Consider the following 27,074-nt stretch of genomic DNA (forward strand, 5'->3'; position numbering starts at 1 on the left):
CGAATTGCCGAAGGTTTCGGCAATTAACATAGGAGTACAGAAATCGTTTCATTCTTGCCGATTTCAATTTTTTCATTTTCAATTTCATTTGCCGACATATTTGAATACTTTTGCATTCTAACTGATGTCCAACGCAGTGTCAGTAAAGCAAATGACGATGATATTTTTTTAACATTTCTTATGAGATTATTACAATAATTAATTATAAGTTTGGATGACTACGGAACAATGACTATGTAGTACAGATTTTTTAAAAATCTATATAAATATCACAACTTCGTGATATTGTTAGCTATGCCATTTTGAAATGTAAAAAAAATTGTGCTTTGGTTTTATATTATTACTATATAAATAATATTGTTTATTCTAATAATATCAGTGCATTTTACTTCTAATATTGGCCAATATTGCATTTTTCTTTTTGCAGGAGAGATATAAACATATAATCTTTTCCTTTCATTATTGCTATTTGCTGTATATAATAACACCCACACCCAGTACATTACAGCTACCATTGCAGTTATCCTATTTGACTGCTAATATTGCATTTCTCAACCATCAGTACCCTTTCTTTTTCAAATATCTCTTTGGTCGTGGGCTGTATGACAGTGGAATTTCTAGTAAGCATTACTAGTGTATGACTAAGGAAAGTTCCACACATATTGTAAATAGTGTAGATAGTTCTGCTTTACTATTGCTATTAACATTCAAGTAATAAATTCAGTAAAAACTTACTCAGTGCATCAGATCTGCCTGTAGTAACAAGCCAATCTGAGCTGCCACCTCTGTTCCTAGCTCTAACACGGAAGGTATATGGTACATCTCCATCAAGGTAAAATAAACTAGTTAATTCTTTCTGCCATGATGATCCATAACCTGGAGTTATATTATATTTGTATTCTGGTTTTTCATTGCAGTTTATATTGTTTGGTACCTAAAATAGGAAAAGCACTGATTAGTAAAGACTTTTTGGATTAAAATTACTTCTTGTGTGTGTTTATTATTTGTCTTTAAATCTGTTTTCTGTTTGCATATCCGAGGTATTCACCTTTTAGCATGCATACCCGTTGGTTAGAAACATGATATTACTGGATTAATTCGTTATTCAGTTGTCTAAAAGTCTTTAGAATTTTAGCAATTTGATTTTATCAGTATTACTTCTTGATGTTTTATCTTTATATATCTTACTTTAGACCTAGTTACATATTTAAATACTCCTTTTATGTTGTATGTGCATTTCCAACATTAGTTAAACCTCAAACTGAAAGATATTGTCTTGTCTATGCTCATTCTGGTTTCACCTTTTCATTATTTTTATTGCAGCACAACCCGTGGTAACATGCGATATGTGTGCTAACTTTTCAAACATCACTATATGTACTGCTACATTCAAATTATAGAATATTTCTACTACTAGCATTCTTGAAAGCTAAGACAATGTAAAAATACACATACTAATTTGTTTGCATTTTCTTTTTCAATCTATCATTTGTGTTTCATTCTCCCTGTAAATATTTGCTTGTAATTTGGCTGCAATTTCATAGATTTCATTTTATTGAGTTGTTTGGTAGTTTTCACAGTCTGATGTCATAACAATTATTTAACAATAGGTCAATAAGAACACTATCGTTCTGGGCTCTTTAGTACCAACCTATAAGATCTAAGATATCACAGTGTTTTAAAAGCTATTTTCTTATAACATTTAGCAAATGAAAAGAGTAATATTTTGACAAGCATTTAACTAGAAGTCTGAAAGAAAATGCGCTGTTTTTGTCAGTGACCTTGGCAAAGAGTTTTGTGACACGATTAGAATGAAATATCTAAATCTTTATCAAGCTTGTTTCTGGAAAATAGTTTTGTAACTGGATTACAATGCAATATCTCAATCTTCATTAAGCTCACCAGGGCAAAAGTGTAAACAGTTTTACTTGTTTAATCCTTGCTACAAACTAAAATGACTACTGTAGTCATATGATATTTAACACAAAAAAACTTAAACAAAGAAAACTACAAAAATTAAATATTTTAGTGGCATGAAAATGTTTTTTTCCTGTGACTTTACGTGGTCAAACATAAAACTTTAAACTTTTCACAAGCACTTTGATGAGTAAGACAAATTGATCTAATATAATCTCTACCATGAGTTAAGAGACTTTGTTATCTTGAACAAAAATGAACCTTGGTAAGTTATGAGAAAGTACTGAACAAGGAACCAACAATTATTAAAAGAATCGTCATAATATAACTTTATTTCAGTCTTACATGACAAAAAACATTAGTGTGTTTTGAAAAAAATCCATGTCTAAACTAAGCGTAGATAAAGCTTTTACAGTGTTTCATATTCCAAGTTACTTCCAATAGATATCTGGAAATCTGAGAAAATTTTGTCGTAAACTTGAAAACATAGGCAATTTTTTAACTTCATTTGAAATACCAAAAGTAAACTCCTAAGATTAATCTTCTACATATCTTCTGATAAAATAATACTCGTGTTCATCAATATCCATACCCTACAGGATGAATTTATTCGCGGAGTTATATTTCGCGAAAATTTCCATTTCATGCATACTCGCGGATTAATTTATTCGCGGCTGAAAAATGTCACTTTCTATGAAGAGTTAATTCTATTACAATTAGCAATACAGTTAACCCTACGCATGCGCAGATTGCGTGTTTCATTTTCTATTTAGCTTACAACTACTGGTGGATCGTGCTAAGCTATAAATTTTTTGCTGCGTTCCGAGGTTTTCACGAATATTCATAGATTTGGAGGCCTTTGATGAACCAACTATTTGTGTTAACTAATGAGTTTTTCACATGTACTAAATTAGTTGAATTTTACTTTGGTTCTTCGGTAAAACACAATATTTATTTTTTCCATCCCTACCGCTTCATTATTTGTTTTAGTGTGAGAGAGAGAGATTTTTCATCATACGCAGAAGCACAATGATTGCAAGGGTGGTAGATGTCATTCTTAGAAGATCACCAATCATTCAGGGAGGTATTGAAATTGAAGTAGAAGTGACCGCAGCTGCTAACGAGGAGAATATATCTGTTTTAGAAAAAGAAACAAAAACGCCTTTACGAGCACAAATCTTTGGCCAACCGGCAGAACTTTGCAATAGTAAGCCACGAGGAGAGTTCTGATAATAACTTCGTTACCAGTCATGTAGTAGCAAGAGAATCGCCTTTAACATCTACCTAAGACAGTGACGATGACAGAGCTGCTATTACCAAAATAACTAGTCAGAGAGCACCATTACATGCTAGTAGTTAATTATTAAAAGTACCAGTTTAATTTTATTGCTAGAAACCCACCATTTGGACTAAACTGATTATATTTACTCCATTCATCGATTCTAAAATTTTATTTGTATTTGAAATATTTTATTTGTACACTCAAGTTTGTAATAAATTATAATATATCTATACATGAAATAAAATATATAATTTAATCATGTTGCTGCAGCGATGTCAATGAGTTGTTGTCGATGAAGGGGGTCTAGGTTGACTGGTTGCTTCTCTGCCAATATTCCTGCCTTGATGAATGTTACTACTTGTCTCTAGTTTTCGTAATCGAAGTAGGTTGTTTCATTCTCAATTTGCAGTAAACACAAAAACGAAAAAATATTAATAAGTGTTACGGTAGTACAAAAATAATAGCTGAAGTATTTAATGAAAGCGATCAGTTTTTAAACAAAAGAATTAACTAATGCTGTTAATTATGGAAAAACGTATCTGCACTGCAAATCAAATACATACCATAATGTCCAGATCAGAACATGATCATCCTCAACTTTGGTATTAGAGATTGATGGAGTTGATTTCAATGTAAAAATATTACGAGAAATTTTTTGCGATGACGAAGCCATGCCGAATAACTTGTGAAAACCTTGAATAATTTTGTAAAGTTTGTTGAAATGGCAAGAAAACTCGAAACCCGGCGACGATTTTAAAGAAGTTTTGGAACTCGGCTACGTTTAGTATGTCTGCCTAGCGGCTATTTTTGCAATGACGCCATTCTGCATATCTTGTGACAACCTTGAATAATTTAGTAAATAATTGTGATGCACTGGCAATGGTGTTAGCTCAAAGCCCAAGCAATGATTTTTAAAATGTTTTTGAACTCAACTACGTTTAGTTTTTATATTAAAAACTAGCCTAGTGACTAGTTATTAATTTGATGCAGTAGTTATTCTACCTTGAGATTAAATATAGAACTAATTATTCACGGATTTTAATATTTTGCAGAATTGGCTGTTGGCGTAATTGCGAATTTTTATAACCAACGAATATTTTCATCTTGTGGGGTAATATACTTTTCCCCACAATAAAGTGATTAGCAATTAGCCATTAATAGGTAATAACACATATGCATGTGTAGTTCTTTTTTTAAACTCTTTCTTTTCTCTACTGAATGGATGCGCAACCTGCCTTTTTGTAGCTACCGAGTCTAACTATTCTAACTGTTAAGGGCAAGACTATATTTGCCGTACAATGACCCCATCGAAGCCCAACTAGGTTATTTTACAATTTTCTCCCTTGCAGAGCCCTTGGGCTTAACTAACTGCCTTTGAGAAAGCATCATTTGGTGCTTTCTATAGGTGGTGCTCATAGGTGGTGCTGCTGAGCTCTGTGTCTAGATGCTGTATGTTGCATTGTAGAGCGCTTATCTACATGTACGTCATGCTCAAGTGTGTGTTGAATGCAATATCTCTGATGGCTCAAGCAGCATTGACCACCAGCTTTTTATCCTGTATCAGTTGACATGCCCACCGCTGCTGCTTCTCCCAAAGCACTTGGTTGGCCAATGGACAGGCCAAAATTATTTCTGAAGTCTTAGCTGGGTCTCTCGGGGTCCTTTAGTGTCATTAATCAAGATGACATTTACCGCACTAAATTCATTACCTTCAAAGCTACGCTATTTGGTTGGCTCCTTTGTAACTTTTTTTACCTAGGGATGGGTTACAGAGAAAGACATCTGTAACTTGAAATTACAGTCCCCATCTGTCAATAATAGCTCCACTTGCACCGGTGACAACATCATCAGATAGGTCCTCTATCAATTGATCGATTGCTGAGTGTTGATTCATTTGGTCTTTAGACTCATGTTGCTAGGTACAGTGACACCTAAAACTCTAGAGTGCTGCAAAAAAATGGTGACAGTTTCTTTGGTTGCTGATAGTGAAGCAACTAATTCAAATCTAGCATTTGGGGTCTTTCAAGGCTGTCATCACATTTTCACAGGGTTGTGGCAAAAAGTCAATGAAAGTATGTATGGTTCATTTTGCCATTTGTTTTGGCTGCTTGTTTATTTTACTAAGTACTAATCACAGGGTGTTGGTAGAAAGTGGCCTCACTGGGTGACTCGGAGCCTTCACCTTCTTTACTCTCTCGCAAACATCGCTAGTTAACTTGAACAGTTATATTGTAGTTTGGCTACCAACTTGAGTTATCTTGTCATGGAAATTCACCCATTCCAATTACAGTTATTTTTGAGTTATAGAAGAAAGTTTTTGATCAGTTTAAAAAAGAAATTCCTGGTTAAACAGAAAAAGTTACCATATGCCTCAAGGATATCCTTGGCAAAAGTTTTGACCAAAATACTAGACCCGTATCGACATCTACCTAAACCGGAAATAGATTGATTGAAATCGAAGTGGACCAGTGTGTAACTGCTCGGGTAGGATCATCTAACAAAAAAAAACATTTTATTCAAATATTAAGTGACATTTACTGCACAGCAGTAATGTCTTTCAGGATGGGACAAGTCCTGTCACTGAGTACAATAGTACGATAAAACAAGTACCAATTTGTTTCCTTCTAAAATCTTAGAAAAAAGGCCAACAAGATTTATGGCCACCTTCTGCCAAAGTTTTCTTGTAGATTTGATTCTCGTCGAATCATATGAAAATCCCTAGTGTTGTGTGTTTTTTTAAGACTCTGGCTGTCTAACTTCAGTGGTTATGGCAACGATTCGGTGTCGTTACTAAGCTGTGGGTGCAATGTGGTCTGATGAGCACCAGTTTGTGTTTCTATCAAGCCTTTTCTTCTTATGGTGTTTCTGGTTGTCACTTTGGTAGCGCGCAAAAAAGACAGCAAAATGTTTTAGTAGTTTGAACTTAGCCTCTTCACTGCGTGCATTTAAAGCTGGGACGTGTCTGGTCAACCGAGTATCGCTTCAAGGGTATCTAAAGCAAAGTCAAAATCTCAGTTATTGTTTTGCTTGCTTTCGTTCTTCCTTGGGTGACCCTTTCCTATTTGGTTCGCCATCTCTGACCTCTATAAGCTCGCATTTTTGACAGCCTTGGCAGCTTTGGTGGCTCAACCAATTGTCTTTTCCATGCATCTAGCTGGCTTTTGCTTTACGACATGTCAAAGCTTTGCCTGAATCTGCAACCATTTGGCCACTTGATTAGGTTGTTTTTATGCACAGCCAGAGGATTTTGTAGAAAAGATCAGTTTGTAGCGAATATTTCTGATTATACTTGTATAAGCAGGAATTTTTGCTACACACGGTTCAAATTTTGCAAATTACAAAAACAGTTTTACAAAATTTGATCAAATGTACAAACTTTTGATACAAGTGTAAGTATAGCTAGCAGTGTTCTATGGGTTTTCTTGCTCTCCGAAAGTTTTTCTGCGTGACACAATAGCTTCATTTTGATGGTGTCAAGGTTTTAGTGTAGTAGACAATGACCCTCTCTTTTCTCTCTTTCACCTGTTACAGGCCCATCTCGTACAACATTGGTTTGCATCCATTTCCAAAATATATTTTGGGCTAGATTTCAGTAACATTGAACAGGTCCTGTGTGGGTGCTTGTTTTAAGTTGCTCAAAGGCTGCTTGCCTTTTTTCTCAAAAAAACAGATACAAGCTGTTTTTTGTAAAATGTCATGATAGAAAACTAGGGATAGGTTGCCAGTATTATTTTACCATACCCAGAAACCTCTGCAGTTTCTCTTCGAATTGACCAATATTGTACTACTTATGCTTTTTGGGATCAATTGTCACTCTGTCTTTGCTAGCTATAGGTCCATAGTATAGTCACTTGAGCTGAATATAGTAGGTATTGGTCATATCTTCTATTAGCCTGTTGTAGCTACTAAAAGACTGTTGAAGCTACTGCGACTATTGAATGTGTGTTTTGAAACCAAGAGCTTTGACCATTATGCTGTTTGAGTACAACAAGACTGTCTGCCAGTAGAAGTTATGCAGGAAGCGCTCTGTTACTTTCTTCAAATTTTACGATGACTGAGGCTAGCCCAAATAGCAAGACTTAAATCTAAAAGACAAAGCCAGTAGCGCAAAATAGTTTTTTGGTGTTCTCATCTAGTGACACCTGCATGCAGCAATTGACCAGGTGTAAATAATCTACAGAAAACCTTTGCTGCTAGCCTTGAAACAATCCACTTACTTGAATAATATGATATTAGATTTTCACAGCCATATTGATACAACGTAAAGCATACAATGAGAAAACAACTTTCCGCTTTGATGCACTCCCTATATCCTGGTTGTACTCTTTTACAGTTTAGGCCCACCTAGTTTTTTTCAAAGCCAGCCAGTATTTTCAGTGCCAACCAATGTCTGACCAATTGCTCAGTTAACTTGGTCCGTTCACTTTTTCTCCGCCTACACAAATGAGTCATCTCCTTTTTGGCTGGGTAGTGCTGAGGCCAGCCAAACCATCTATGATTTGGCCAAGATGTGGTGCTAGGTTTCCTAGCACTCTTTTCCGTTTGAAGTAATGAGAAGCTCAAATATTTTGCCTGGGTGTGCACTCATCAGGGCCAAGAAGCAATGTTGACAGGCTCTTTGTGCCCTGTGTTGAATTTCTTGTTGCGCAACTTACCTATGACGTCGGTTCAATTATACGTCATATGCTAATGTCAGCTGTGATCTTGGCTATGCCTGCCCATAGGCTGCTTTTACACAGAAGCTAACTGCCCCTTTATTGTTGCTGTTCTTTGAAGATCTAGCTGATAGGTCGGCATCTCAAGATTTGCACTTGAGGGTTGGTCAGCAGAGTGGGTCCAGTCGGCTCATCTAGAGCTGGGTTTTTTTCTCTGAATACATTGATGGTCTCCTCTGTTGATCTGTGCTTGTCATCTCTGGTTTGACACTCTAGCTGACCCTTTTAAAGTTCTTCGATTGTGGTTAAGGATGGAGTACATAGCTACATCTTCAGACTGAGACTTCTGCATCTATTTTGCAGAAACTTGTTTCATTTGGGCAAGTTCACATAATAAACTATGATACCATGCATGCCACCCTCGTGTTTTTGGTGTTGCCTTACCTAATTATTTAACACACGTTCCCATGTAAATGAACACAGAAAAATAGCTTAGTAATAAAGTAATGTCGACCTCTGAGGTTGCTGGTAAAAGAGCTACAAATTCTGGACTGATATACACTGTTTTTTGGTGCAGCTATCATCGCATTCCAAGTCTTTTGAGAGATGTATAACTCTTTTTGTACTATTTTCATGGCTAGCTTGTTGTCTACACAGCCTAGCTCAACATTGAGTGTCTATCGGTTTGAGCTGCTAGCAGAAGACTTCCTTGTCCTCTTCTTGGTTGCAGTTTTGTTTTGGAGCCAATCTAGTTGATTCAGCATGTGTTCTTTTTGAGCTTCTTTTCTCCCTAAGCTCAATTTTGGTTGCCAGATAGAATTCTGAACCAATGTTCCCAGCTTGTCAGAGATTTAAATCTGGTTGGATGGGGTTAATCATTTTGGTTAGTACCATCCAGTCCAAAACAATGCGGTTTGTGTGCCACAATGAGTGCTGACTCAGATTGGCCTGGGTAAGGGTTCAAACGCTGGCATGGTGTAGCGCAATAGGAACATCTCCTAGGTATTTCAAGGAAGTATGATTTGTGTTTTTGAAACTAGCCTAGCATTTCCCATTTTCGGTTTCCATCTTTTTCCTGTGGAGGCCAAACTGCCCCATTTGAGTTAGGTGAGGCTTGCTATTACATTTAACACCAGACATATGGCAGCTTATTATCTAGAGCTAGTCACTAGGTGCAGAAAAGACTGGCTCTTCCTGACAGATGTCAATGGGTAGAGCATGTTGTGTGTTCCTTAAACTTTGTCTGCATTTCCATCACTTAATAGTGTGCCCGGCTAAAATTTGTAAGAATGGGTTAATATTCCAGCATTTCTGAAAGCGTTAATTTTTATCTTAGTTTGAGCATGTTTGCCATCTTTTTGGTGGCTGATTGTATCATATCCCCGAACAGCCTAATCAAGTGGAAAAAGATGAAAACCCATTCATTTTGCCACTGTTAGTAGCAGCGCCATGAGCAAGTCAACCAGATTCCAATGAATGTGTTCTACTATTCTGTTTACCTGAAACATAAGTAGGTGTTGTACAACTTTACTGTCACCACAGTTGCTGCAGCTTCCCTATTATTGGTTTTCAAACTGTGCTCCCAGTTTTTGTGGACATGCTCTAGCAAACCCATGTGAAAGAACACGTGTTCAACCAATGTGCTGGCGTGTATCAGAGCAATAGCTCTCGGAATGGTCCGTCTTTTCTGTCATCAAGTGATGTGGTTATTCAACACCATAATCAGTTTATTCCTTTTTTGTGTCATTGATAAGGCGCTTACCAAGTCTATCACCAGTTTCTGTCATTGTCGGCTTGTGTGTAGCCTCAGTCTTCTTCTGGCTGGCTTTGCCTTACTGTCTTTCACCGCTTGGAACATCTCGCTATTCCTGACCAGCCTTGCCACTCTTGCTAGTAGTCTTGGACAGTACTAAGTAAATTAAAGACAACCACTCAGCCTGTCTGTTCAAAGTAGGCCGATGCGTGAATTTTTCTTAACAGAGGTTCTAAAACAGCCGACGGGCACGGTTAATCATGGGAACATGTATAGTCTTTTAGCGCACATTCTCATCATACCCTAAAATACTGCCAGATTTCATGCAGTTTCTATAGCCTGTCTCCCAGTTTCAGCAGCAGTTAGTTTAGCTCGTCCTTATCTGAGATTGCCCAATACATGTTGGACACATTACCTCAGCTGATGGCTTGGGGCTCTGCTGGTTTTTTTGGTGTGTCATGCCAGGTCACAAAAAGACCATAAGGCAAGAACAGACCATAAGACAGCAGGGTGAAGACTAGTCAGCCTTGGCTAACAATCTCTAGGAGGTTTTGTCATCCCTCAGCTCGATGAGCTCGCATTGCCAGCGGTCTTCCCAAGTCGGCTGGTTTAGCTAATTGACACTGCAGCATTGCAAAATGGCCAGCACTTGCAGCAATTGAGCCATCTGGGAGAACGTCTCATTTTGCTTTCACATCATAAACAGTGAAGCTTGGTCTGTCCTGAGCTAGAGCTGATGCCCGTATAGGTGGGGCCAGCTAAGTTTGATGGTTTTTACTACTGCCATTAGCTTCCTGTTGGTTGAATAGTAATTCGTATTTGCAGATGCCGGGGTTTCTGTGAGGTAGAAAATATCTCTTTCGGCTTCCACTTGCATCTGAGACAACAGTGCCTTTCACCCGGTATACTTTAGCATGTGCATCTGGGATATAGAGCTAACTTGGTTCAAGATATCTTAGGATAAGTGCAGAGACGATATTGTCATTTACAGTAGGCTCTCAAAGGTTGTTTGCTAATTGTCTCCCTAAGCTCATGCTTCTCATTTCTCTGTCAGCTTGTGCAGAGGCTGTGCTGTAGTAGCAAAGTTTGGTATGTTCTGACGGTAGTGTACTCTTGTTCCTAGGACTTGTTGTAACACCCTGATATTGCAAAAACCAGCCAGTTCCAAGCTGTCCAGTTTTCTCAAGGTTAACTGACACCCCTTCTTTGCTAACCATGTGGCCAATTTAGCAAACTTTAACTGAACAAATTTACACTATGCTGGTTTGAATTTGGGTTGTGCTCTTTTTAACTATTGGAATCCTTCCTCTAGCCTGTGCTTGTTAGTGACCAAGTTTGATAAAATGACAATGATGTTGTTTAAATAGAGTATTACCAACTGCCAGTAAAGGCTATTCAGCACTCTTTCAATCAGCCTCTGTAAAGTACAGCAGCTAGAGCTGAAGTTAGTCCAAAGGACAGAAACTTTTGGTTTCAGAGGCCGGAATGTGTCACATTAGTGGATTTTGTTTGCGTACCAATTTCTAAGAAAACATGCCATTAGCTGCTGGCCAGGCCCAGCAAAATGAAGGGCTTGCTGCCAAGCATATATGTAGTTTGAAGGCTTTTAATGATTCCGGAAAAGGAGTAAGCATCTTGTTCAGTCACTGTGTTCAGGCCTTGATAGTTGACACAGAGCCTCTGCTTGCAAGCATTCTTTTGAACCACCACCACAGAGGAGTTCTAGTCATGTCACATTTTGCGAGGTCTTGCCCTGGTGCTTTGCTTCGGTTTCGTTTTTTGGGTTCCAGTCAATGAGGGTGAGGTGTTTCAGATAGGTCGAGATATTTTTTTTAGTGGAATGGATTGTTTCACCTTGAGTGCCTTATATTTGCCTGCTGCGGAGCAAGGTATGGTACTGCATCAAAAGCTTGGCCAATTGCACTCTTTGCAGTTCTGCAAGGCCGGGAAAATCGGTTATCAAGGTGAGTTTGAACCTCACCTAGAGTACCTATTTCAACCTACGTATAGATCAACAGCCTGGAATGGCTCCTATTTCACCTGTCTTCTTTGCTGTTGTAGTTCTTCATCAAGAGCAGTTCCTCATCAACTTAGTTGTCTTCTACTCCTGTGTATGTATCTACCGTGGTACTGGCACCAGAGCATCAGAGACTGTTCAGTGAGATAAGCTTAAAGACCCATACAACTACACTTCTCTTCAGTTAATACCAATTCAACTTAGCACCAAACTAGTTAGCTAAACTAGCAGCCAACCAACCAGTCATCTATCAGCCTTAGTGGACATTAAATTGGCGTGGTAACTTAGAGAACATAAAATGCTTATTATAGAATGCTCATCTCAGGTCAGGCTAGAGTTGCCAGGACTGTCACCCACTGCACCTTGGTCAGCAAGAAGTGCCTTTGTCTATCTTCGCATGACATCTGCCTTCCATAACCAGAAAAAAGGCTGCTGAAACTTCATTGTGCACTGGTGAACCAATAAAACTGGCACCCGAAAGATGGCATTCTTGCTGACTTCGCTCACCAAAAAGTATTCAGCAGTCGTAACATCTCGCAGTCGTGCAAATAGTTTGATCACCCGATAAATTAAAACAAAATTCAATTAGCCAAATTACAATTGCTATAACTCTCTTCTATTCAATCCTGTGCGGCTTTAGCAAGTCGGTCAGACACCTATTTGCTCCGTGGTTCTATTGCACACCTGGTGTCAAACTTTTCTGTCAACTGGTGTCTAAGGAGCAATATGGATCCAAGCTTGAGCTTTCCTAGGAGGAGATAGCTAATTGAGTAAGACTGGTCAAAAGTTTGCACCCAAATTGGCTCTGCACCATATCTGCCAATAAGGTTAAATCCAGCAGCTTTCAACTCTTTTGCTAGCCCATTAAATTCAGACCAAACGATTAATCTACCAAAAATTAATTCGAACGGTTTTTCGAAAAACCAAAATGCCGCTAGTGTTTAAGCAATATCTTGAGAATCGAAATGGATATTGTTTTACTGTAAAATGTGCCTCATTCAAAACATTATTTCCTACAATATGACTATAAAAATGTTTAGTGAATTCTACTTTCGCAAACTTTCTGAGGTTTTCTTTGCGTTGAAAGAACGCGGTGTGTTTTTTTATTGTCATGACAAAACCAATCTGGTTTTCCAGTTTTGAAAAATATTGAGAAATGGAACTGTAGAGCCAAAAACTTTCCTGTTGGATAAACGTGAATGGCAACAAGGTTGTTTCATTGAAAACAAAACTTGATTGGTCTAGCTAATAATAAAAATAATAATAATGAAAATCAAAGTGAAACCTTATTGATAAGCCGATGCATCGGCTCACAGTCAGTACTTATATTACTCTGAAAGCCGATACACCCACTTGTGGTTGCAAAAGAGTTGAACTTACAACTTTTTAGGCAAGTGAATGGTTTGCCTTCTAGTTGCCCAGAAGTGATTAGTGCAGCCGCTGTTTTTTTTAAAGCTAGTGTCTGGTACGCTGCCAGTTTAGCTTACATTTTTGTATTTTGTTGCATGGTATACTTTATAATTCATATTTATATGCAAATATTTTGTTATATTACTTTAACAAATTGTATTTAACATTGTAACACCATGTATTTAACAAAACCTATTGAAGCCATAAATAAAAATAATTGCAAAATTAAAGTAACATCTGCAGCAAATCGTTGTTCCAAAATTGTTCATATCTTAGCTTTTTTTGCACAAAAGCGCTCTAGACAAATTTATACTGTTTCATCCAAAAAGTCATTTAGAATAATCTATTGCTATCTTTTTTTTATTTTAATTTTAGAAACTTTCTATACTTCGCTGCTTGGAAGCTACATTGTTGTAAAATTTATAAACATATCACAGTTAAAATAAGAATATTCAATTTTTTTTGCTTACCCGACAGATTTTTAGGCAGAACTTACAATCACAATTTTAGGTTTTTTGTTACATGAGCATGGATAAAATTATTTTTTAGGATTCTTACCTGCCAAGTCGCTGTGTATTTCCATCTTTGTCTGCCATCATTGGTAATGTTAACAGCAGATAATTTTGGGTTCTGCGGCACACTTGGAGCTGGCAAAATATATACCGCTTACAAAATACTAGCTTTGACAAAACTTGATAATTGCTCATTAGTAATATTGTTCATTTTTAAAAAAACTATCAATGATGCAAGAAATATTAAAAATGGTCACACTTCAAGAGATCGATAATCTAGCACACTGAATATTGCAAACAGTATACACATGAATAATGGTAGTAAGCAGTAAATGATACAGTGTATTTGTTGAAACTACCTTAAACAAGTTTTGCAATTTCAATTTGTTTTTGTACCCAAAGAAGTAATTTCTAATTACAAAAAATTTATATTCACGTTAAATTCTTGTGATATTTGCTTGCTAGACTAAAACTACACATGCTATGTTTCTATTGTTTTTTATACAGCTATATCAATGTGTATGCAGTACAGCGCACCCTCAGGATATCATTACCCTGATATACATTTGTTTGACCTTATGATGTTGAACATGGTTAGATTTTCATCTCACCATACGAGCGTCATTTCACCATACTAATTCAAAAAAGTTTTCGTTAGAGTTCAAATTTGGCAGTCGGACTGCTTATTACGTACATCGAAATAACAAAGACGCCGAATTACAGTTGGTCGAAAAACATTTGCCCAACGTTTAAAAGAAACGCGATGACCGACATTTCTCAGGTTGGCATTCCACATGGGAAATTTTGTGAAGAGCGCATAAGCAAGAGCTAATGTTCATTTTTAGCGTTATGTTCCATTCTGCTATAAACTTCAGTTCAGGAAGTGTCCAGCTTTTCCATTAAACTACAGTGCTCCAATGATCATAGTGATCAATAATAAAGTGAAGATATTTTTTACATGAATTAGACCACACATAACGGCGCTGCAGCATATGTAATGACCAACAACTTTTCTCCCTAAGTGAATGCTCGCTGTTGTACTGGTAATAAAAACAGCTTATCAACAGTTGCAGGTCTTTTAGCGTAAAGGCACTGTGGCAGGTAATGTACTGTTTATAAGTTGTTTTTATTGCCTGTGTGTGGCGCAGCTCATTAACCTAGTACTATAATAAAAACTGTTTTTGTCTGTATGAGGCCATGCCAAGAGCGTTAGGAATAAAATTACCTCTTGCGAGAATCGAACTTGCGTACTCTAATTTGCACTCCAACACTAACCACTGCACTCATAAACTACCCTATCATACCTGTGCTTCAACAAAATAAAACAATCATCTGCATGCGTAGAGCCAATAAAATATGTTAGACATCAATCTTGAGAGTATTTTTGGATTGCAAAATCTTTTTACTTTTTATTCCAATTCATTATTAACAATGGCCAGTTGTGCTTAACACATTCCAGCTACAAACTTTTACCAATTTCAGATCAGTGAACTTTGACAAATTGTTTGGAAAATACCATATTACTAAAAGTTGTTATTTATGTTTATCAGTAACAATAATGCAGTAAACTGTAACAGTTTTGATAAATTGTTTGACTCGGACAAGCTCAAGGTTTTTTCGTAAGTGGCAGGAAGAGTGTTGGTTCTCATTCTGCCAAAATAATTTGTGGTCGTTTTCATAACATCAGCTGATGGAAAATCTTATGATAATTAATTTGGTGTCACAATATTTTTATAGACTGGTTTGTTCAAAGTTCATAATGATTCATACGCCTCCTGAGAAATATTAGGTTTTATCAAATATGTAATTATGTCTTACAAAAGAAATCGATACGGTAGTAAAAGAATTTATTATGCGCATACCGAACATTCATGACGATCTCTCACAGGTATGCTGAGCATACTGCTATCAATAATGAAGCAGACAAAAACCGCGTTACTAGTGAAATCATCTCATCCCATATTTTTCTTGAAACATTTTAACTGTGATCAGGTTTCATCAAATTTTATTTTTGACGCATCCTTATAGTCAGATCAATGCAAACATTAAAAGCAATTGCAAATGTTATAAAAATTTCCATACTCAATCTACTAAAAAATTTTGTGTCTAAGTTTATGTTTAGCATTCTGAAGATGTTATAGTGGTTTGTATTCAAAATGAAAAAGGTGAGATGTAGAGTAGTTCTCAGTGTTATATCAGGGCTATTAATAAAGTAACAGAGTTGCGTAAAAAATCAATTTTTATGTAAAAAGTTTTGAAATTAAAATAGGTATTGCTACTTCAAGCATAATATGGTTTAACAGCTCACATTTTCTTATAGCCTATTTCTATTTTATCACTACATTTAAACTTCAAACTTCCGATATCACTATTTTTCTGGCAACATAATGAAGTTAATTTTTAGTAGTTATTAATCAAATATGAACTCTGCAATATGTCCCCACTTTTTAGCAAAAAATATTTGCCATTTAAACAAACTAAATATGGAAAATTAAATTTTTCTGTTAGACTTGTAAACTGCTATTAGAGATGGCAACCAGAATAAAAATGATGTTTGACGCCAAAATACATTTTAGGAGAACTTGCATGCTTGAAAAGCTGCTGCTAATCCAAACAGTTTTGCTTTGAGTAATGTTTTGTTCACTAAATTTTAATAATCGATTATTAATTACGCCTTAAAAAACTTTTTCCAATAGATAGACGAAACATGTTTTTGACTAGAAATGAAAATTTACGTAGATTATTTTCCTTACTCAAACTTTATAACCTTAGTCCACATTATATTCTTGCTTCATAACTAAAGTTATTTAGTCATTATTTGATATAAACACTAAAAACTGAAACAAATGCTTTCCATTATTTTGGGTTAAAAAAAAAGTGAATTGTCAAAAGATCCCCTTGGCAAAGCATTGCTTTGTGTACAATCAAAATTCCATTACGTTTGCAGAGTGTTGTAGATGTTAGGGTTTGCTGGTTTCCAGGGCAATTTTCTCCTTGAATTGAGCAGGAAATAGTCAAAGTATACGTCTCCCCTGCACTGAGCCCATCAAACTCTAAACTTATTCTTGAAAGTTCTGGATTGTGACTTAGTACTTTAGGTTCCTCTGTGGTACTGAGTGTAACAATGTAACTACAAGAAAATAAATTTTAGCATGCAATCAGATAAAACAAATACTGTCGGAGTTTTCTTGAGAAAAAAATTGCAACTGGTGCAATTCAAAAAATGGGTCTTTTGATGGACAATGAATGTTTTTCAAAATAGAACATAGACAGTGATGAAGTTTATATCTAATTGTAGGAAACTTTTTATCGAATACTGTTTTACTCCTATTTGAAATAAGCAATACACAAGGTTGAAAAACGTATGGTTAAAAGTTATATTCTTCTAGAAGACTTGAAGGTTTCATGAGCTTCTTCTTTTGTCATTGATGGTCAATACAAAATTGTGGTTTTAATAATTTTATTTAATTTAATAATCCTTTAATTTGAAGAACTGCGATCTGTAGACTTGAAGATATTTATTAATCTAACTGAGAGTAAATTAAAAAAAACATTTTGTGGTTGCACATAATAAACCATTGTAAACTTAAATAATACTACCATTGCAACTTTGCTTGGTTATTTTCAAAGTTGTTAAAGTCCTATTTTCAATTTTGCATGTGCGGATTACTAGTGATAAGATAAAAAATGGTTTTTAAGCAGCAACAAACTTTAGGTAAGAATGTTTAAATTTACAGTTTGATGAAGGTTAGGCGGACCAAATTAATAGACAAATATAGCAAAAACTATTCAAGGTCTTCATAGTAATTGTAAATTAGCTTTAAATTGAATGTTACCAGTAGCCTGGAATGTAGCAACAAGCGGTTAATAGTTTTAATACCAGGGAACAATAATTTATTTAATGTGGACTTTGTTCTAGAACATGCCTGTTATAGTAAAAGACTTTAGAGATTATGACAGTAATATTTTTGAAATATTTTTAGAAATTAAAATCATCCAATATGCTACTAGTCTTTGGGTAAAATGAAAACTTGATAAACATGTAGATTAAATTATACTACTCAAAATTATTTTCTATCCAATAAAATTACTCAAATTTTATTACGTAGAATTTTTTTTAGAAAAAAGACACAATTTTGAAATCAGCATTTTTATTATTTCATGCTTGACAGCTAGCTCAAAAAAGGTGTGTAACAAATCACATAAAGATTCTCAATATATGAAACAAGGAGAAACTTGTCATGGAGTTTTATAAGCTATAGCAAAAATCATCAATAAGAAATATTACAAATACATTTGAATAAACTAAAAGTTTATATTTTTATTAAATAAATACTAGATCAATGCAGACTATAATCAAATAAATTAAATGCAACAAATGTTTCCACAATGTATAATATAATCTGTTCCAGGAGTATTCAATTATAGTTCCATTTCAAGATTTTCTGCACTCCTCAGCTTGAGTTTTAAAACAGGAAAAAAATTAGACAACTTAAGCATTGAAGGCATGCGCCTCCTTTTATTTGAAATAACTAACCAAAAGTTTGGAAAAAAACTGATCATAAGTGATAAAAATTTGCTACTAGCATTCAATCAAAAATTTTTAATTGAAGGGCAGTAGCCAATTTTTATCACTTTCAATCAGTTTTGTTTCAAACTTTTGGTTATTTATTTTGAATAAAAGGAAGCGCATGCCTTCAATGCTTTTTAAGCAGCAAGCACTAATCTACAAAAAGTTTTCTTTTAGATACTGACTGTAGACACAAAAATGTTTTCATGTCTAATATATAAAAGTGCAGTAAAATACCACTTTACTATCATATCGTACAATCTGTTGGGCAATTTATCAGTTGCAGGATTCAAACTAAGGGTAAAATATAGCCTTTGACAATACTCCAACTTGTGAGCTTCAACTTATGACACTTATATTTGTTACTAATATAAATGTCACAAGTTGGACTGACACTCTAACACCTGTGCCAATTACTTGCCTTCAATTAAAGCCAGATAATTGTGCAGCTACTGATTCTCCGTGTCTTATCAAGACACTAGACTACATCTAAGAGCAAATGAAACTGTAATGATACCAGTTCAATTGGTGTAAAACTCTATTTGAATGCCACGGAGTTGCATTTTTAACCCTTTCTCTATAGTGGCCCTACAATAGTAGACGAGCCCATCAATATTTTGATAAAATAATCTTTCCATTTATGAGTAAAGAAATTCTAATGTTCGGAAAGAGCAATACTATTGCTGTCGACCTTGGCAATTTTTTTAAACTGTTTTTAAAATTTGTCGAAGCATTAGACAGAGTTAAGCAACAAACTTTTTTTGATTAAAAAGTATTAGTGAAATTAAAAAAGTTATTAAATTTTTGATGGTCTTAATTTCAAAATTGTAAAAAGTAGCGCAAAGCTTTAAAGTTGTAAAACAGATTTTGATATGCCATAAAAATGGCTGATATTGCAGGATACACTATTTCTAAAAATATTCTTATCACTCAACAGTTTTTAGGACAGATTGTAAACCGCATTATAAACAAATCTGAATACAATGGATCAGATTTTGACCTTAGTGACTTCAAATCAGAGTGTAATTATGATGACTGTAGCAGTCTTTTTTCTCAGGTGACCTGGTGCTAACACCATGACAACCACTACATAAACAATTGAATAATAATTCAAAGTATAACCTAGTCATTATTATCATAAGTTAGTGGACAATTTTCTACTCATATGTTTTTGTTATGGGTTAATAAATATCAAATAGTGCCAAAGTTTTAGTCAAATACAGACGGTGTTTAATTGAAGAGTTTCACTGTGTTTTTTAACCTATATCATATAGTGACATTTTATTAGAAATGGTCTTCAAACAGAGGTTTTACAGAAATAGAGATAATCCTATGCGTCGTTTTTTACCAAGGACGGCAAGAGACAAAAATATATTTCAAGGTCAACTACAAAATTTCTATAATTCAAGTCAAACTTAAAAACTTGCATCAAATTTACCCCTCAAGTTATAAAATATTGTGACATAATACAAAACAAAAAATTAATGTAAATTTTTACTAATATGTGGAATTTACATTATAGAACGTATATATTATAAGAGAGTCTTCTGTATTACTAGGTCAGTAAACCAAACTATATTATTTTGGCTCTAGGATTTTATGACAATAAACAAAATAAATAAAAACTATTTATGACACATAACTCTTGATGTTGATAAAAAGCAGAATCTACTGTACAGAATGCTCATCGCATTATTTAACCAATATACTTGAGAGTAGAACATCAGTAAATCGGTGTCAGATTGGGTGAATTAGTGCAAGGAAACTGAGCAAGAATGAGTAATCTTGAGTAATGAGTAATATTTTCATGCTGCATATGGTTACAAGACTCATGTTCCCATTTGCTTCAAGCCTAAACACTTTCCTCACTTGAATTATATGGGAAGTTTTACTAATGCTATTTAATGACTTTGTTATTAAACCTAAATCACTGATTGTGTTACATAAGAAAACCGCATTGCAATTATGCATAAAGTTCAAAATTTCTCAAACAACTAGTTATTAGTACCATCAAAATTATAAAATTGCACAAATAGTTATCCTTCAACTCAGTTTAAACTATGAGGTTTAAAAAAAATAAAAGAAATAGTTGCTTTCACATAGGTATAGCAAAATCAATTTTAGAGAAACAGAGTAGCAGAAGCTGAAAATTTCTTTTTTCCCTCATAAATAACAAGCTTAGCTGCCTCAAAAAGCAAATAATATGATTTAACTTACTTTGTTGGTGGTAGACCCCCAGGCATTGTCTGGTTCCATTGTAGAATTGATACTGTGAATGATGAGGAAGTTAAATTGTCAATTTTAGTATCTATGTCACTATTAAGCTGTGGCAGCTCTAAAACAATAGAGAAAGTTGTTAAATTTACTGGTGAGTTTTCCTCTCAAAATCAACAATGAAAACAAACACTAGAAATGATATCCTGTTTTGTAACAGATTTACGAATGTCTGTAGCAGTTGTACATAATTTGATTCTAAAGCACATCTATGCGATGAAAAACAATAAAGCTGTCACATACTTTATATTCTTACTAGCTGCATTACCCGTGTTTGGGAACAGATTTACGTAAAGCAATAGTTTTATTGAGAGTTGTCTTTCATACTGTAAAACAACTCCAAATATGCAATCTACTGAAATTTTTTGTGCTGATCTGAATGCATACACATATGCAGTTGTACATGTCAATAATGTTGGAGAGACCAATGAAAATATGCAATGTGTTTTACAGCTAGTCTACAATGCATCAGTCTCGAACCATTCAAATCGGAATTGTCCTAATTTTGTTGAGAACTGATAATGAAATTGACATTGCTAGGCAAACTGAAGTTCTTCAAACTGGCAGTATTGAAAAGTTTTACATATTTAAAGAAATTATAGAAAAATTTTGCTATTGAACTGCTAAGCTATCGCCAGCATTTATTGAATTGAGACTTCTATATGCTTGAAACACTAATCATGACTCACCAATTCTTCGTCTATAGCCTGTGTTTTGACACGGTATATACAAACTGTGCAGCAGTAATGTGGTCGTGTTGATAAAATTTATTACCAATAAAATCTACTATATGAACTACATATATGGCCTCTCAACTTTCCAACGTAAGGCATTACATCTGGAGCCTTTTTGGACATTCGTCCCATAGAAAAATTTGGCCCTACACTTTGTTGCAGGACTGTAGTCAAGTGCGAAGTTTTCTGTCCATACACGGCGCCTGGTAGCAGCTGCTGTAGTTGGTGCATCTTGCTGTTGGCGCCGTTTCATCTGCTCTGAAAATTCAGCTCGCCGAGCAGCTGTTGTAGCTAGTGTATCATGTTCTTGTGGCAGCTGCATCTGCTCGGAGGTTTCTGCACGTCTGGCCGAAGTAGCGGCTGCTCTGAGCCGTTTGAGTCGCTGCTGGGTCGGCTCAGTAGTCTCTGCACTTCTAGCGGCTGCAGCATCTATTCTGGCCTGCTCTCGATGTACCTGTGTTTGTTCAGCGGCTTCTGCTCTTCTAGCAGCTGCTATTCTGTTTCGTTGTAGGCGTAGCTGTGTTTGCTCTGCAGTTTCTGCACTTCTAGCAGATGCAGTAGCTATCCCTTTTTTTCATAGGCGTAGCTGTGTTTGCTCTGCAGTTTCTGCACTTCTAGCTGCTGCTTTGCGAATTTGGTCTCTTTCTCTACGGGAATCAATCTGTTCTTGCGTTTGGGCAGTAGAATTTTTGGGAGGCATTGTACTGCTTCAAGCATTTCTAAAATTGAATGAGACGGTGTGCTTTTTTTGTAATATACGCTGCTTGCTTTTTTCTCACCGTCGCCTATCGCAACGCTCGGAGTGCCGTGCAAGTTCTGTAATAGCTGTAGTTCTGTAGTTCTCGTAGATGGAAAAAAGTAAAAGTAACTCAGCTGCGGAAGGAAATGAACATGTTTACTATCACAAATAGTGGCAATTCCAACGTTTTCAACCCTTTCACTGAAGTAGACTTATTCATGCAATTTTTATGGTCGACCCGGTAGACACATTTTTGCGACTTTCCCAGCAATTGCTAGTAACTGAATTTTATTATTCAATGATAACATAACCAACGATCTTCAAGACTTTTATGGTAGTGACAGTGTTGTCCAAAGATTTCTGTATAAAATTAGCCTGAAATTTAATTTTAAATCTCTGTTTGAGAATTTCCAACTTAACCACTTTGGGGACATGCCTGCTATAGCGGCTTAGAGTATATTCCTTTCAAGTTCATCAGCCGGTTTTTAGGCTTTGGGTAGTCGCATTACTCACCCATCTACAGTATATTTAGAGCCTGCTTACAGTTACACTCTATCTACAAAGCTAAGCATGACCTTCAGACATGTTTGCAGACATTGGACTGGTCAAACAGCTATGGTCAAAGGAAAGATTTTCGAATGATTTGCGTTCAAAGTTCAACATTGCGATTAGTTAGTAACAATGTGTAGTAGCTAGTAGTGGATGAGTATTATAGGCTTCAACTCAGCGATAGAAATGGCAGACTTCCAGTGGAGTGGTGACGAAGATAAGTTAACAGCTATGGAAGAGACTGTAGATTGCATATTATACACAGTACAATGTTTTAATTGATGGCTATCAGATATACTTTTATACATTTATATGCTACGCTTATCAGTCAAATACCACACAGGATGAAAATATTCGTTGGTTATAAAAATTTGCGATTTCGCGAACAGGCAACTCCGCGAATTATAAAATTCCGTGAATAATTAGTTCTATTTTTAATCACAAGGGAGAATAACTACTGCATCAAATTAAAAACTAGCCGCTAGGCTGGTTTTCAATATAAATACTAAACATAGTTGAGTTTCAAAACATTCTTAAAATCATTGGCTGGGCTCTGAGCTAACACCATTGCCAATGCATCACATTTCTTTACAAAATAATTCAAGGTTGTCACAAGAAATGCAGAATGGCGTCATCGCAAGAATAGCCACTAGTCAGAAGTACTAAAGGTAGCCGAGTTCCAAAACTTCTTTAAAATCATCGCCGGACTTCGAGTTTTATTGCCATTGCATCAAACTTCACAAAATTATTCAAGGTTTTCACAAGTTATTCGGCATGGCTTCGTCATCGCAAAAATCTCTCCTAGTCTTTTTACATTGAAATCAACTCTATCAATCTCTAATATGGAAGTTGAGGACGATCATGATTCTGATCTGGACATTATGGTATGTATTTGGTTTGCAGTGCAGATACGTTTTTCCATAATTAACTTCATTAGTTAATTCTTTTGTTTAAAAACTGATCGCTTTCATTAAATACTTCAGCTATTGTTTTTGTACTTCTTTAACACTTATTAATATTTTTCTTTTTTGTGTTTACTGCAGATTGACAATGAAACAACCTACTCCGATTACGAAAACTAGAGACAAGTAGTAATTTTCACCGTGGCTGAAATATTGGCAGAGAAGCAATCAGTCAACCTAGACTCCTTCATCGACAACAACTCATTGATATGGCTGCAGCAAACATGATTAAATAATATATTTTATTTCATGTATAGATATATTATAATTTATTACAAACTTGAGTGTACAAATAAAATGTTTCAAATACAAATACAATTTTACAAACGATAAATGGAGTAAATGTAAACAGTTTAGTCTATGTGGCGGTTGTCTAGAGCAATAAAATTTAACTGATACTGTTGATAAGTGAATACTAGCGTGTAATGGTGCTCTCTGACTAGTTATTTTGGTAATAGCAGCTCTATATCGCTGTCACTGTCTTGGGTAGATGTTAAAGGCAATTCTCTCACTACTACGTGGCTGGTAAATCAGTTATCATCAGAAATCTCCTCATGGCTTACTATTGCAACGTTCTGCTGGTTGGCCAAAAATTTGTGATAGTAAAGACGTTCTTTTATTTTTTTAAAACATATATATTCTCCTCGTTAGCAGCTGCAGTCACTTCAATTTCAAAACATCCTTGAATGATTGGTGATCTTCTAGGCATAACATCCACCACCCTTGCAGTCATTGTACCTCCGGATATGATGAAAAAGCTGCTTACTATACTTATTTCACGGGGTAGGTGACCAACCGTTGCGCAGTCTGCGTTTATTAGCTTTACTGCCAATGGTTCGTGTAGATTATTGGGCTCTTTCTCACACTAAAACAAATAACAAAGCGGTAGAGATGGAGAAAATAAATATTGCGTTTTACAAAAATTAAAATCAATTATTAATTTAGTAAATGGTTTAAAAAAAACTCATTACTTACCACAAGTTGTTGGCTTATCAAAGGCCTCCAAAGCGATGAATATTAGTGAAAACCTCTGGACGCAGCAAAAAATGTTTACCGTAGCTAAGCCTGATCCCTCACAGTTGTAAACTAAATATAAACCAGAACACGCGGTGTGCGCATGAGTAGGGATAACTCTATTACTAGCCGTAATGGTGTTAACTTTTCCTAGAGAGTGGCAGTTTTCAGCCGCGAATAAATTCATCCGCGAATATTCATGAAAAGAGAAATTTTGCGAAATATTACTCCGCGAATAAATTAATCCTGTACGGTATGTTCGTAGAACACAAATTTTAATAAAATGGCTAATTCATGCTACTTTCAATATTTATTATTTTTAATTTTTGCAATAAGGATAATATGATCAGATACAGAATTGTATCTGCTTTCCAAAAAGTATAGGTATTCTTTGTGAAAATGTGAGTGCTTTTATGGTTAAAACGACATTTTGTTGACCCATGTCATAATCTGTAGACTGTAGAGCATCATGATTTAATTGTACCTTAACGCGAAATTGGATTATGCAACTGTACCCGAAGTTCTTAAATAGCAGCACTGACTCTGATGGCGATGAAAGTAATGGTTTTGTAAGAATAAGGAACATTGTAGAGGATCGTTTTGCTTTGTAGCTTCACATCGCTTTATCAATGCACAAAGTATAGACACAATGCATTTTTTGAATAGCAATGCTTGTTAACGTGTTGGCAAAAGGAAATAAATAACCAAAACAAATGTTCTAGATGGAGTTTGAAATATATAAAAAAAATATCATGAAGCAATGTCGGCAAAATGGCTGGCAGTAGGCCGATAGCTAAATTTGTACATGGACGCAAGTGAAAGGGTTATGTATTGAAAGTGTGGCAATTCATAGACAATACAACATTGAATAAAAAGCTCTTACATTTTTAATGTGGAAATTTAGTAAGTGAGAATTGCGTTTTTCCAGTGGCCGCAAGAAACAAACGTTTACGCGATCTTCTCGGTACACGTTGGCACTAAGTATTAATTGCGTGTAAAGTACTACGCGCTAATCGGAGATGACGTGTTTTTGTGTAAAAACGATGAATAGGTTACGTATAGAGGCATGTACTAACCGGAGATTCCCGTTAACGCGCCCTAGATACCTAGTAGCGACTAACAGTCAGAAAGGTACGGTACTCTATAAGGCGGACACTCAATCACACAGACAACGATTGCCGTTTATATAGTAGATAAGAGTATACACGTCTTTAGCAGAAATCGTTCAGAAATATCAGTCATCAACTTCCACCTTATATTCAAAAATTAAAGTTTAGCAATAAAGTTGCAATTGTTAACTTTATAAATAAAAATAGTGAGCTCTTATTTGCTTTTTTAAGCTTTTAATAAGGTAGCATTTTGTTACAGCACTTATGCAAAATAATTCAATGCCTAAGCAGTTTTCAAATATTATTAAATCTAAAGCATTAACACAGAAAACTTTCTAGCTACCATAGCAAGCCATATTGAAAACTTATAAAAATGAAAAAATCATAACCTTACAATAAAACACTAAATTAAATTTGCTTGTTGCATTTTTACCAATATCAAAACTACAGGCTTTAATTCATTCAAACCTACAGGTTGGTTTGTGGGCTAACCAGGTTCACAATAAAAACCAGCCTCAAAATCATAACTATTCGAGTAGAAGCATTTTTTTTTAAATGCCGAAATAAAACAACATAAATATTGTAAAGGTAATACTAGAAAGACCTGTGTTAAGCCATTTGAGCCTTAAAGTGCACAAGATATTTAAAAAATGAATCAACTTCAAAAAGTCAATCATAGCTGGTTCTCTCGTCCGTTTGGCATAGCAACTTACCATGTCCATAGACTTCTGCTTCTCTAAGTTCTATTCTGGTAGTTGCTGAACTGTAAATGCTAAACAATCTAGTTAGAGGGTTGATGATGCCAGTATCACATATTATTGTGTACTTCGCTCCTAATGCAAATCTACTATTGGAACAAATAGACCATCCATTTGCTCCTTCTGTGCTGGGTGCACCTGAGGGATGACGCTTGTTTGTCAGGAAGTAGACCTCGCGTAATAGATTATCTGTACAAATATTAGCTGTGTGAATTAACCAAAACTTGACCTGATGTTATAATGCAATTAGAAATGTATAATACTTATTCCAGAGCTGGCATTGCAATCTGGCTCATTAAAATATAAAGGTATTTCTAGTAGATTGTGCCGAAACTTTGAAATTCATCCACTGAATAGTTTAATTTGAACTAAAAACCATTTAAAATTAAGCCATGAAAGATGATTTTTCAATATATTCAGACATAGTTGTTTAATTTAATAGATCAGGTTTTTGAGCAATAAACTAGTATACATATTAAACTATTTAAGACAAACTAGAACTTTATTTATAGTAATATTTCTCATTGATTGGTTTCTGAGCAGAGCATTGCAGCAAATATTTAATACAAGTTTGTGTTAGGCTACTGATATGTTAACCAAAATATTACTATATGTTTTTATAACTGGTAGAAGATGAAACTCAGTTTAGAAAATCAAATTAATGATACATATGTTTATTTTTAGGATAGGTTTTCATGGAGCCAACATTTTTTTGCCAATGTATCACTTCATCAAAATTTTAATATTGTGATAGATTCTGAAACCAACACAAAATACAAGTCACATTATCAAGAGCAAACCAGGTAATTCATTTTTAAG

The 27,074-nt window shown here is 35.3% G+C and overlaps 1 protein-coding gene across 1 annotated transcript in view; it reads right to left on the reverse strand.

Annotated features, from left to right (window-relative positions):
- LOC137400564 (receptor-type tyrosine-protein phosphatase T-like) overlaps window positions 1-27,074 on the reverse strand; it is a 68,259-nt gene that overhangs the window by 38,425 nt on the left and 2,760 nt on the right. Inside the window, exons 4-9 of the mRNA XM_068086891.1 lie at window positions 26,211-26,444; window positions 20,334-20,451; window positions 16,486-16,676; window positions 13,593-13,681; window positions 8,011-8,136; window positions 736-934 (exon numbers count right to left, since the gene is read on the reverse strand). Coding sequence (XP_067942992.1) covers window positions 736-934; window positions 8,011-8,136; window positions 13,593-13,681; window positions 16,486-16,676; window positions 20,334-20,451; window positions 26,211-26,444 — 957 coding nt within the window. The remainder of the gene's footprint in view (window positions 1-735; window positions 935-8,010; window positions 8,137-13,592; window positions 13,682-16,485; window positions 16,677-20,333; window positions 20,452-26,210; window positions 26,445-27,074) is intronic.

The sequence above is a fragment of the Watersipora subatra genome, chromosome 7 (genome assembly GCF_963576615.1).
Source record: "Watersipora subatra chromosome 7, tzWatSuba1.1, whole genome shotgun sequence".
In the NCBI taxonomy this organism is placed as follows: Eukaryota; Metazoa; Bryozoa; class Gymnolaemata; order Cheilostomatida; family Watersiporidae; genus Watersipora; species Watersipora subatra.